The 14,396-nt window shown below is 37.1% G+C and overlaps 1 protein-coding gene across 5 annotated transcripts in view; it reads left to right on the forward strand.

The window, feature by feature from the left end:
- LOC150088569 (kinesin light chain-like) overlaps positions 1-13,737 on the forward strand; it is a 376,502-nt gene extending 362,765 nt beyond the window's left edge. For 2 of the 5 annotated variants that reach the window (XM_090369572.1, XM_090369570.1), the window contains exon 15: positions 13,047-13,731. In XM_090369572.1, coding sequence (XP_090225698.1) covers positions 13,047-13,121 — 75 coding nt within the window. In that variant the 3' untranslated portion in view covers positions 13,122-13,731. Of the gene's footprint in view, positions 1-13,046 lie in introns of all 5 variants that reach the window. The other 3 variants (XM_090369571.1, XM_090369574.1, XM_090369573.1) reach the window with 3 other exon arrangements.
- The last annotated feature ends 659 nt before the right edge of the window (positions 13,738-14,396 follow it).

The following is a 14,396-nucleotide window of genomic DNA, read 5'->3' on the forward strand; positions in this document are numbered from 1 at the left end:
GTAAATGCCCTGGAAGGAATTAAAATGGGGGACCCATCAAGCTGTCAGCTGCCCAACTCAGTGCCAGAATTCTCTTGTGCACCAGGCAACACAGCGGCAATCTTCAAGGCAGAATGCGCTGGTCCCACAGGAGCTAGCTAGTTATTCTCAGTGACTCAATTGTCAGGGAAACGGGAAATATAATGTGCAAAAAGGATAGGTGAATTAAGACCAGGGTGTGTCTGCCAGGGGCAAAAGTTGAATATGTTGTAGAGCAGATATCTTTTAAGGGTACAAAAGGTGATATCGTACACGTCAGCACTAATGACATTAAGTGTAGGAGATCTGCGGATTTACTTAGCAAGTACAGGTAAATGTTGAAAAAAAGTCGTGGGTTAGGGTTAAATTTGAAAGTGTTTGCAATCCTGCCCAGACACAATAGGAAGGAGTATATGATAGCCTTGTCAGTCAATTCAGCCCTGGAGAGATTGTGCAGGGCTCATGGGGCAGAATTTTTCTCAATGTGATCTGTGCTTGTTTACAGGAGAGATGGCTTCTACAGGGATGGGATACACTTAACTAGAAAGGGTGCAAGAATATTTGCTGATGCTATCGAGGCAATGTTAGGTTGGTTGGAAAACTGCTAGTTTGGGAAGATTCACAGACTAATAGATTAATAGTAGCCACAGGCAGAGTTGGAAATGGTTCTTGGACTACTTCTATTGGATTGAGCAGCAGCTCGAAAAGCAAGTTACTGGGGATTTCAGGAACTGCTGGGAGTCATGAAACAGGTAAATATATGAGCTGTGTTAGAATAACTAAGAGTAAGAACAGGTGCATGTATACTTGCATGTACACCAATGCTAGGAGTATAGTAAATAAATTTGATGAATTTGAAGTGCTGGTTAAGACATCCAAGGTGGATATTGTTGGGATATCAGACACGTGGTGTCACTCAGATATAAAGGATGCAGAATTGGAATTTGGGTACAGTGTGTACAGAAAAAGGATAGACAGGGTAGGAAGGGAGGAGGGGTTATGCCGTTATTTAATAAACGCATAAAATCTATAGAAGTGCAATGTTAGAGGACAGTGCAATAAGGAAAGGCAAAAATAAGGGTAGAAATTTGTATAGTCATAATGACTCTGATGAGTAAATTGAACAATTATACAGTAGGCCTCCGTAGCCGAGTGGGCAGGAGCGGGAGTGCAGTAGCACACGGTCGATCTGCCATCCCGCACTGGACCAGCGTGGCAGATTATGGTCCATTTCCCTCAGCATGAATTGTTGAGGAGGCTTCCACCCTGCAGTGGCTGCACTTTCCTTTTTTTTCTTTACAGGGAAATAGTGGGCAAGTAAATCAGTGTCTTATAATGGGGGATTTTAACTTCCCAGGTGCATACTGGAACTTGTGTGTTGGTCACTTGCAAACTAGCAAGGATTTTGTGGATTTATTGGATATTTTGTACAGCACGTGTTAGAGAGGCAACAAGAGGGAGTAACGTTCTTGATCTGATTATCAGCAGTGATTATTCATGCATTAAGAATTTACGGATAAAGGAGCCACTAGGCGGCAGTGATCACAGTGTATCAATGTGGGATTTATTTAAAGATGTAACTAACATCAGGGATAAAGGGAAGGGTTTTTGCTTTTGTAAAGGTGACTGCAGTGGTCTTGGAGATTTTTTTTAAGTTCTATACAGTGGAAACAAGTGATAATGTTACCAACAGCAAATTCTAAATGGGATGCATTCAAGGAAGTAATAATTTTGGAAGCTACTAGACTTTTTGTTCCAACTAAGAAATACTGTTCTGGGTTTAGTCCCAAATTGGATGTCGGATGAACTAATCAGACTTGTGGCAGAAAAGAAAAATGCATGGATGCACAATTGTCAGGCGACACAGAAATCTATGGTAAATACAAGCTAGTCTTTAATCAAGTCACAAAGAAGGTCAGGCAAACGGAGGCAGATTATGAGAAATCTTTGAAAAGGATGCAAAGAAAAACAGCAAAGACTTCTTTACTTATGTAAACTCTAGAAGGAAGGGGATAAATGAGATTGGTCAACTTGATATTGATGGTTCGACTGACACTGTCAGGCATCTGACTTATTGAATGAGTATTTTGCATCTACATTCACACATGTGGAATTCTTTTTGGGAAGGGAATGCTAGAAGTTTATCAAACTCTAAAAGGGAGCTTAATGATTTTGTAATAACTTAGAATAAAGTGGAAAAGAAACTGTTGAAGTTAAACATAAAAAAAGCACCTGAGGTGGATGGGATCTATCTAGTTATATTAAGGGAAGGCGCAATATGGCCAAAGTAGCCCTTGCGCCAGAAACTCCTATAACAACAACAACATATTAAGAGAGGCAGCAAAGGAAGTAAGCAAACTCTTAGCCATAATAATAAGAGCATCCTTGATAACTTCCTTTGTAATCAAGTCACAAAGGAAGATAGACAAGCAAGTGATTATCCCTTGTATAAGGCAATGGTCAGGCCACACCTTGAATACTGAATACAGGCCTGGAACCCTCATTTTAGGAAGAATGTAGATGAGAAATCTTTGGCAAAGGATAAAGAAAAACAGCAAAGACTTCTTTACTTATATAAACTCTAAAAGGAAGGGAATGTATAAGATTGGTCCACTTGATATCAATGGTTCGACTGTTGATGATCCTGCTCGGTTAGCTAACAAACTGAATGAGCATATGTTTGTTATTTGGTTTTTAGGAACATTAGCAACTAAGGCCATATTGCTCCGGGATATGCCGTATTCATTCCCTGACCTTTCCGCATCATCCGTATTTGGTGGTCACGGGCTCGAACCCCAGTCTAATCAAGAAGCGTGTGCTATGCACTGCTGCTCCTGCCCACCCGGCTACGGAGGAATGAGCATATTGCATCTACATTCACACGTGAGGAGTTATTCAAGGAGGAGAGGGCCAAATGTTTATCAAAGGAAGTTAGACAAGCAGGTGATTATCCCTTGTATAAGGCAATGGTTAGGCCACACCTTGAATACTGCATACGGGTCTGGAACCCTCATTTTAGGAGGAATGTAGATGAGAAATCTTTGGCAAAGGATAAAGAAAGACATCAAAGACTTCATTACTTATATAAACTCTAAAAGGATGGAATGAATCAGATTGGCCCACTTGATATCAATGGTTCGACTGTTGATGATCCTGCTCGGTTAGCTGACAAACTGAATGAGCATATTGCATCTAAATTCACACATGAGGAGTTATTCAAGGAGGAGAGGGCCAAATGTTTATCAAACTCTAACAGGGAGTTAAATGATTTTGTAATAACTGAGAGCAAAGTGGAGAATAAATTTTTGAAGTTAAACATAAGAAAGGTGCTTGGGACGAGATGGGATTTGTCCAGTAATATTAAAGGAGTCAGCAAAGGAAGTAAGCAAACCCTTAGCCATAATTATGAGAGCATCCTTGGACTCAGGGTAAGTCCCCATGGACTGGAGATGTGAAAATCTATCTCCAATTCACAAAGGAGGACAAAGAGTGACACAAGTAATTATTATTACTATTATTATTAGCAGCCATATAGTGCAAGGAAGCCTGAGGCTTATGCTGTACCAGCCAAAAAAAAAAATATACAGTGAAACTTCTCCTAACGGACACCTCTCTACAACGGACATTTTCAAATTCCCCAACTCACCTCCATTGGTTTTAACGTGTTTACAGCTTCTGTCTAGCGGACATTCTCTGTAACGGACGCGGACAGGCAATCTGCACTGTTTCGTTTAGATTAGCACTTAATTTGATCTCCCCATAACGGACAGCGGGCGAGCTCACAGCCCTTTTTCTAGGAACGTTTCTTCCACGGATTGCCTCAATCGTGTGTTTATTTTCTATTTCCGATTCTCTGAATTTTATCAAGGTTTACATCGCAGTTCTAAACCCTTTTTCAAGAATTTTAAGGCACGTGTAAAACTTCTGATGAATTCGGTGTGTGCAGGGGGGGGGAATATGGTCGGCCTTTCGTCTTTTCAGTTTCAGTTTTGTTCAGTGTCGTGTGAAGTGCACAATGCCTTCTCGTAAACATTTAACTTTAAAAGATAAAGTTGAACTCATTAATGCGTATGATCGGCAAAAAAATAGTGTTCGCAATCTCGCTGTAAAATTCAAAATCGGGAAGATGCAGGTAAGCGACATCCTAAAGAAAAAAAAATGAACTGCTCAAACAATTTTGGGAACACGTAAATGATCAGGTTCAAAAATCATTCCCCAAAACTGTTGGACTTCAAATTTGTCGCGCACGTGCTAAACAAATTCCCATTAATGGGCCTATTATTAGGGAAAAGGCTTTGGAGGTTGTGAAATCTATGGGAGTAAATGAGTTCAAAGCTTCTGTGGGATGGCTAGACAAGTTCAAAACTCGGCATAAAATTTCTTGGAAAACCGTAAGTGGTGAAGGTGGATCTGTTGATACTGGGGTTGTAACAGAGTGGACCGTCAAATTGGAAGATTTATGTCGTGGTTTTGGAGCTAAGGATATTTACAACTGTGGCGAAACAGGGTTGTTTTTTTAAAGTTCTTCCTGAAAAAAACAATGAGTCTAAAAAACGAAAAGTGCCAGGGCGGAAAAATTTCTAAGGAACGCTTGACTGTACTATTGTGTACAAATATGCTGGGAGACTTTGAACAACCTCTTGTTATAGGAAACCCACAAAATCCTCGTTGTTTCAAGGGCATAAAGTTGAATCTTTTGGATGTTGACTGGAAGTCTAATAAAAAGGCGTGGATGACACGAGATATCATGAGCGAATGGATAAGTCACTTTAACCAAAACATGATTCGTCAAAACAGAAAAATTATTCTTTTTATGGATAATGCTGCATCTCACCCGCACATTGAATTGTCCAACATTCAAATCATTTTTCTGCCACCAAACACATCTGCAGAGTGTCAGCCCTTGGATCAAGGGATAATAAAAAAATTTAAACTTCACTACAGAAAACGTGTTTTAAGACATCTCATTGCAAACATGAACAATGTAACATGTGCGAGCGACCTTGCAAAGAAAATCAGCATCCTAAATGCGATTCAATGGATTTCCTTTTCTGTAAACGCAATTAGAAAACAAACTGTCGTGAACTGTTTTGTAAAGTCTGGCTTCTCAAACGCAAAAATTGAAGTTGTGAACAGCAATGTGGAGCACCAAGAAGAACAAAAACTTCAACATCTATTGATAATGTACGATACTTCAGCTACAAGTGACCCTGGCTACAAAGATATAGACTCAAACCTCACTACAGAAGATGGTGCTCTAGATATCAACGACATTATCATCGATATTTTTCAAGAAGTTCCTCATGAGGATGAAGAAATGGAAGGAGGTCATTCTGTTGAAGAACATATTAACGACGAACCACCGATGAAAATAGAAGAAGCGCTCATACAAATTAATCGTTTAAACATGTTTTTCGCTGCTGAAGAAGATACTGAAGGACTTTCGATGGTTTCTTCACTCCAAACAAATGTTGAAAACAAAATTATTAGCCGGAAGAAGATGCAGAAGAAAATAAGTGATTACTGTATGTATTTTTCTTAAGATAAAGTCATAATATGCATAGCACAATTGTATGTATATTATTTACAAAAATATTGTGCAAAATCTGTATATATTTTAATTTAATTTTACATTAAACGTTTAACGATTTTTCTTTTTTTTTTTTTTTTTTGTTTTTTCTCCCTCAGACTTCTTGTTAGCGGACACTTCTCTCTAACGGACACATTTTCATTCCCCATGGCTGTCCGTTAAAGGGAAGTTTCACTGTATATGTATATATATATATATATATATATATATATATATATATATTTCTGAATTACCCTGAGAGAGAGAGAGGCAGAAGTAAAAGGGAATCACCAAGAAAGAGAAGAATGATGATATCCAGCTCAGGAATCTGGATGTGCCAAGCCCATACTCACCAGATGTGAGCCCCTTGGATAATTACAGATCTGTTAATTTAACTTCCATTCCGGGGAAAATAATGGAGTCACTGGTTAAAGAAGCATTGCAGGATCATCTAGACAAGACAGCAGTAATAATTCAGACACAGAATGGATTTGTTAAGGGGAAGTCTTGTCTGTCCAGTTTCATTGGATATTATGATGTGGTCACAAAGAAAGTGAATGCAAAAAATGATTTTGATATCGTATACTTGGATTTCATGAAAACTTTTGATACTGTTGCATATGGAAGACTACTGTACAAATTGGAGAAGTATGCATTAAGGACAAGTTGCTACAATGGATTAAAGGATGGTTGAGTGGGAGAAGACAGAGTGGTAATCAATGGATACTGCTCTACATGGACTAATGTTATTAGTGGTGTCCCTCAGGGTTCGGTGTTCGGCCCATTGTTGTTTTTTATATTTATCAGTGATATTGATCTATGTATATCAAGCTTAATGTCAAAGTTTGCAGATGATACAAAGGTTGGCAGGGTTGTTAATAAGTAATGACAGTATGATGCTACAACAGGATCTGGAAAAGTTGGATAGGCTGAGAAGTGGCAATTTAACATTGACAAATACAAAGTACTGCATATGGGTAGGGTAGCAGTAACTCCAGAGAAATGTACCAACTGGGTGGTGTTACACTCGGGAGTAGTGGAGAATGAAGGAGATCTGGGGTTAATTGTGCAGTCTGATATGTTTTTGAGCAGTGCAGACAGACAGCCAGAGTAGGTCATGGGGTCTTGTCAATGATATACAGGAATTTTGCAAGCAGGGATAAAGAGGTGATTATCCCCTTGTATAAGGCAATGGTCAGGCCACACCTTGAGTACTGCATACAGGTGTGGAAACCTCACTTTAGGAAGGATGTAGAGTTGCTAGAAAGAGTATAGAGAAGGGCAACTTAGACTGGTGAAGGGAACAAAGGAGTGCTCTCACGAGAAAGGCTTAAGTTCTGCAAATTGCAGCTTCTGGAGACTAGGCACTTGTGAGATGATCTAATTGAGTTGTATAAGGCCTAGTATGGATTGAGTAGGCTCAATGCTGGGGGGATTCTCCTCCTGCTTAGATTACAAACCTGAGGGGGCATAGATTCAAACCGAGAAAAGATAGTTGTAGAATAGATGTGCTGAAATTTGCCTTTACCCAGCAAGTAGTTGATTGCTGGAACAAACTTCCATCTGTTGTTGTGGAAGTTGATAGCTTAAATAAATTCAAGACAGAGCTAGACAAACAGTTGGAATGAATGGATTAGTGACGTGGGAAGGTTGTTTTTTTTTATTTTTTATTTTTTTCTGCTATTTCTGTATAAGTTGGCTTTCTTACATCATATGCCTCTGCTAATAACTCAACTCCCAGTGGATGGATTTTCATATTTGATATTTTGGGCCTTTTAGAAAGATTTGTCAGTCCGTCCCAAATATCATTAAAATTGGACCAATAAAAAGTCAACAATTATTATTTATTATTTTATATATACCACATCGGCTATTTGTGTATTGTAGCTGAAGCACTGGTTAGAGGAATGAATAGGCAAAGTGGCAGGCATGCAGAAACGAAATTTTTTTTCAGTTTGCACATAAAAAATTGTTGCTTTGAATTATTACTATTTGCTAATGCACTGCATACATTAACTAACTTGTTTTTAACGTTGTGTAAATGACATACGTGATATTAAATTGAAAATTAATGAAATTAAACAGTTTTTTACAACTGAGATGAAATATGGATTTCTACAATATAATGACAGTAATAATACTTGCGGGGGTAACTTAATCCACTTTGAAGTAGTGTCTTTCTGAGGAAACACATTTAACCCATGGTTTTCCTACTTAGAAGCACTTCTGGAAGCTTATTTTGAAATTACCAAAAGGTGAGTCATCATGTTACTCTTTTTTGTAAATCATCATTTCAAAGTTTTTTTAAGTCTAGGGAACAAAGAAGTTACTTTGACTTATATCTGCTGAATACAAGGGTATCTAAATGGGGAACATGCTTTGTAAAAAGGATAGGTGGAACAGGACCGGGGTATGTCTGCTAGGGGCAAAGGTTGATGACATTGTAGAGCGGATATCATCTTTTAAGGGCAAAAAAGGTGATATAGTTGTACACATTGGCACTAATGATATTAAGAGTAGAAGACCAGCGGAATTACTTAACAAGTACAGGTCACTGCTGAAAAAAAGCCGTGAAGTAGGGTTGAATTTGAAAGTGTCTGCAATTCTGCCCAGACATGATAGGAGGGAGTATATGATGAGAGCCTTGTCGATCAATTCGGCCCTGGAAATATTGTGCAAGGCTCAAGGGGTAGAATTTTTTTCAGCCTGGACTGTACTTGTTAACAGTAGAGATTGCTTCTACAGGGATGGGATACACTTAAATAGAAAGGGTGCAAGAATATTTGCTGATGCTATCGAGGCAGTGTTAGGTGGGTCTGAAAACTGCTAGCTTGGGGGAGACAAAGACTAATAGATTAACAGTAGCCACCTGCAGAGGTGAAAGAGATTCTAGCACTGCTTCTATTAGAATGAGCAGAAGCCTGAAAAACAAGATGCAGGATATTTCAGAGACTGCTGGAAGTCGTTGCGGTACAAATAAACACTGGGTTGTGTTAGGGTAGCTAAGAATAGAAACAGGTGCATGTATACTTGCGTGTACACCAATGCTAGGAGTTTAGTAAATAAATTTGATGAATTTGAGGTATTGCTCAAAATATCAAAGGCAGATATTGTTGGGATATCAGAGACGTGGTGTCACACAGATATAAGGATACAATAATATGGGGAGTACAACGTCTACAGAAAGGATAGACAGGATAGGAAGGGAGGAGGGGTTATGCTATTAGTTAAGAAACACATAAAATCCAAGGAAGTGAAGCCAGTCGACATCGGTCGATCAGTTGATCAGTTGACTTTATCGTTGGGTGGTAACGCTGCAGGGGATTTAAAATTAATACCCCTTTTAGTTTATTTGGAAGAGGGCCAAAGTTCAACCCAAAATCCACACATTTTTCATGATTAAATTCATGATTTTAATTGGAATTTTAAGTTTAATTTTGATACGTAAGTAGTTACCACATAATTATATACGTATGTAATGCAGAATATTTTATATGTACAAATATTTGAATATTAAATATTTTGACCGATATTTGTGTATCTTTTCACTACCGTTTATTATTGATTAGGAAATATCCTATGGCACCGACCACAACTCACAAATACATATGTTACCTTATGGGAATGCGTTGCTCGCTTAGCACGGATTCACTTAGCGCTCTGTTTTTCCGGAACAATTTATCAGCGTTAAGCGGGGGTCACCTGTATACATTGGGCAGTATTGGATAATCCACATAATGGCAATCATCTTCCAGTTACTTGTAAATTTCAAACATCTCCTATCCAAAAATTTGCAGAAGATGGAAATTTACAAAGGCAAATTGGATAAAATTTTCCTTAAGTACAGCTTTAGATAAAAACTTCATTCAGAATCAGTCACTAGATGAAGCGTCTGACCATATCACTAAACAGATACTAGCAGCAGCTGAAAAAGCTATTCCTCATTCGTCAACTTGTCCACACAGGTACAAAAACTACTGATGGAATGATAACTGTAATATAGCGAAAAAAGAAAAGAATAAAGCTTGGAATATTTTCCGCAAGCATCCCACTACTATTACCTTATAAACTACAAGAAACTCAATGCTAAAGCAAAACAAATAAGAAAAAAGGCCAAAAAATATTCCTGGATTCAGTTTACATCCACTATTACAAAAAACACCGATATTAGATTAATCTGGAGGAAAATCCAGCTTCTGAATGGCAAATATCCATTGTCATCCTCTCCTATATTGATCTGTAATGGTCAGTAACTATCTTCCCCCAAAGACAGCAAATGCTTTACCCGAAGCTTTTGCCAAAATTTCAGCAGCAAACTCATATGATGCTCCATTCCAATGAATTAAAGATGTAGCAGAAAGGCAGAAGTTAAATTTAAACACCGGCCTCTCTCTCTTCCATATAATCAGCCTTTTACAATATCAGAGTTAAAGGAATCTCTTAACAGAGCACCCAATAGTGCGACTAGCCCTGATGGTATATTTTACCTTATGCTAAAACATCTGAATGACACAGACTTACTAACTCTACTGATTTTTTTTTAACAAAATTTTTTAGAAGCATGTTTCTCCTTGCTGTTGGAGACATTTACTTGTATTAGCCATCCCTAAACCAGAAAAGATCTCTCTGATCCGGTAAATTATCATCCAATTTCCTTAACTAGTTGTTTAGGGAAAACACCGGAGAAATTGGTCCTCAAGTGCTTCACCTGGTTTTTGGAGTCACGTAACATCTTGCATAAAACTCAGTACAGCTTTTGGCAAAATAGATCTGCATTGGATATGATGGCTAAAGCAGAATCGAACATCAGAAATGCTTTTGTCAAAAAGGACCACCTAGTTATGGTAAGTTTGGATTTAGAATACAACATGGCATTTTGGTATTTTATGGGATCTTCACACCTTTGGACTTCCATAACAGATAGAAGTTCCAACAATTGACCACTGGCTGCCTGAAGTTAAACATACCTCCACAGAACTTTCCTGCAAACCATCCTTCCTCGATTTGAATTTATGCCCCCCCCCCCTCGTGTGTAGTCTGAGCAAGAGGAAGAATGCTGTCAGCATTGAGCTTTCTCAATCTATTCAAAGCCTTAAACATCTCAATCAGATCACCTTGCAGGTGCCTAGTTTCCAGATGCTGCAATTTGCAGAAGCAAAACCTGTCTTGGTAAGACTATCCTTTCACTCCCTTCACCAATCTCGTCCTGCTCTGCACCAGTTATATCACATTTGCATCATTTTTAAAACAGGGCCTTCAGATCTGCATGAAGTACTCAGGGTGTGGGTTTAATTTATTGTCCAGGATTAGGCCAAGAAATCAGATACAATTGGAAAGAGGTATGGTGAAATTTTTAAGTTGTAATTCAGGCCCAGGGTGGATCTTTCATTTTTTACCGAAATGAATACAGTTGGATTTTTGCGTTGATAAATGGTAGCTGTTGTGAGACATCCACAGCTCTATTTTGTTAATTGAGATTTGAAGCTGCCTCTCAATGGAATTCATATTTTTCCCTTGGCACGAGATCATTTGCATAATGATATAATTCTACTGTGCTTGAAATATCGTGGATGAGATTGTTTATTCTTATTAAAAATAGAGCAGGACTCAAAATTGATCCATGAGGCACCCCCTCTTCCTGTATATGGATTCTAGAAAGAATATTTAGATGATTAACCTGAAGCTTCCCTTGTTTATTCAAAACTTTCTCTAGTGCAGAACATTTCAGGTTAATCATCTAAATATTCTTTCTAGAATCCATATACAGGAGGTGGGGGGTACCTCAGGGATCAATTTTGAGTCCTGCTCTATTTTTAATAAGAATAAACAATCTCATCCACGATATTCCAAGCACAGTAGAATTATATCATTATGCAAATGATCTCGTGCCAAGGGAAAAATATGAATTCCATTGAGAGGCAGCTTCAAATCTCAATTAACAAAATAGAGCTGTGGATGTCTCGCAACGGCTACCATTTATCAGCACAAAAATCCAACTGTGTATTCATTTCTGTAAAAAATGTAAGATCCACCCTGGGCCTGAATTACAACTTAAAAATTTCACCATACCTCTTTCCAATTGTATCTGATTTCTTGGCCTAATCCTGGACAATAAATTAAAACCACACCCTGAGTACTTCATACAGATCTGAAGGCCTTGTTTTAAAAATGATGCAAATGTGATATAACTGGTGCAGAGCAGGACGAGATTGGTGAAAGGAGTGAAAGGATAGTCTTACCAAGACAGGCTTTGCTTCTGCAAATTGCAGCATCTTTAAACTAAGCACCTGCAAAGGTGATCTGATTGAGATGTTTAAGGCTTTGAATAGATTGAGAAAGCTCAATGCTGACGGCATTCTTCCTCTTGCTCAGACTACACACGAGAGGGGGGCATAAATTCAAATTGAGGAAGGATGGTTTGCAGGAAAGTTCTGTGGAGGTATGTTTAATTTCAGCCAGCCAGTGGTCAATTGTTGGAACTTCTATCTGTTATGGAAGTGGGCATTTGTATAGTGCTTCCTTGAATAAATTCAAGGAAGAACTATACAAATTATTGGAGGGGGATACACAAGTGATGTGGAAGTTAGTTTGTTTTTTGTTTTTTTTTTAAATCTGATGCTTTATAAGCTTGCATTCTTGCATCATATGCTGCTGTTACTACTACTGCTAATATTATTAATAATAATAATAACAATACTGTATACAAGTAAAGACTGCCTAAAAAAAAATGAATGTCTTGAAAGGATGAAATACATATCTCACCAAGTGAGTTTTCCAAACATGGTTAATGCACTTGGTGAGATATGCATAAGGGAACCCCTATGAGGAAAGACTTCAAATATATGGTCTGCAGATCTTGATAACTAGACACTTTAGAAGGGACCTAATTGAGATCTGTGAGGTTCTGAGAGAAGAAAGTAAAATAAGGGCAAATTTCAGAATTACTAGAAAAACATTCAGACTTGATTTTAGGAAGCTTTGTTTTTTTAAGCCAGCAAATTATTAATTAATTTAATGTTGCTTTTTGAGGGGGGGGGGGGTTGAGAGAGCTTGGAGAAATTCAAAGGTCAACTGGATAATAAGTATCTACATGAGGAGCGAATTAAATAGTTAGGTTATTTATTTTTTTTTATTTTTTTTTTTCTACTTTGACTAGTGCTGCAAAAGCCTGGGCTTCCTTGCACCACATGGCTAATACTAACTGTATAACAATGGATAACCGATTTCAGGTGTACATTATGTCATCAACACTGAGTATTTAATCCAGGTGTTGATTTACTAGAACAATAAAAAAAAAATTTTTTTTCCCGAATTTATTTAGCATTTCTACCACCTAAAGTATTTTTTTTTTTAATAAACCTGCTATATTTTTATATTCATCTCATATAATTAATTAGCCATAGGTTTGGTATAAATTTATCCTAAAGCTGATTGTACTTTCTTTTTTGTTTTTCAATAGCTGAGTAGTAATCTTTTGAGCATGCGTCCAAAAACAGCAAGCTCAGACCAGCTGCGCAGCAGAGACACCCACTAAAGTCAGTTTAAAAAACAATCTGAAGTAGAAGCCCAACCTTATAGATCTCAAATGGAAACTGATATTGATAAACATCAAGAGCAGCACAGGCTGTATACCAAAGTTACACCTTATTTATGAAACTTGGTGATCTGTATAAGGTGAAAAGATAAGAAAGGACTTATTTGTGTGTATGTTTGGTGTGTAAGTGTGTATATATATTTATCAATTACTGATAATACGAATTTGATTGCATCAGTAAAAAGAGCACATAGAGAAAAAAATATGCTTTGATTTCAGATCATTTTAATATAATTCTTATAAAATGTTTCAGAATTTTATTCTCCTAATATATATAACAAATGAAATAAGTTTGTGTGTACGTTAAGAGTGATATTTTTTAATAGAAGAGTGCTGAATACATGGCCATGCATACTATATTACGCATTTAATATACAATAAGGAATGTGTACTAAGATAGAAATTTAGTATCACATCATATCACTTTAATTTAAGAAGTTTCATCAGTATACTCTTACATAACACTTAGTTGCTATTTTTCTGCTTTATAATTTCATGTATAAATGATCTGGTATGCTTTCAAAAAAAAAAGCTGCTGGTATCACATTTGTTTTGAGCTATAAAATTTGCGTATCACATGATAACTTTTTGTTTTTAAATTTTAAATTTGAGAATTCTGTACTAGTGTACAAAACAAAATGAAAAAAAAAAAAAAAAGAGAGAGATTAAATTCATCCATTATTCCTACCTTGCTTTCATTTAGAAAACATTAAAACAATGGCAGTTTCAGACAAATTCTGAATGTAAAATTTTCATACAAAATAGTCTATTCCCCCCCCCCCACACACACACCTCATTTCTTTATTCTTATAATGCATGCATATAAAGATGATGATGTGCTTTTTAAAGGTAATAGTTCCTTAACCAATTGGATTGCTGGTTCAGTTTTTGCCATGGTTGTCTCTTGATTTTCCAGGGACAGTTATGGGTAGAAAAACAGTGCTTTGATTTTTGTTTCAAATATTCTATTCCCTTGAGAGCAAGCAAAATTTTCCCAATATAAAACATTGGACTACCTTTACCATGTTTTTAGTATATTTAAACCCAACTAATTTATTGTTCATTGCATTTCACTGATGTTGATTAACATTGTAATTTGTTATGGTTAATTTTTTGTTTTAATAATGTACATGTGATAATCAAAGAAGCTATTTAAAATTATTTTTCCCCTCCTCTGTACAGTTATGTCAGTGTGTACAGAATTGTGTGAACATG

The sequence above is a fragment of the Mastigoproctus giganteus genome, chromosome 3 (assembly GCF_048544385.1).
Source record: "Mastigoproctus giganteus isolate SK-2022 chromosome 3, ASM4854438v1, whole genome shotgun sequence".
NCBI classification, from domain to species: Eukaryota; Metazoa; Arthropoda; class Arachnida; order Uropygi; family Thelyphonidae; genus Mastigoproctus; species Mastigoproctus giganteus.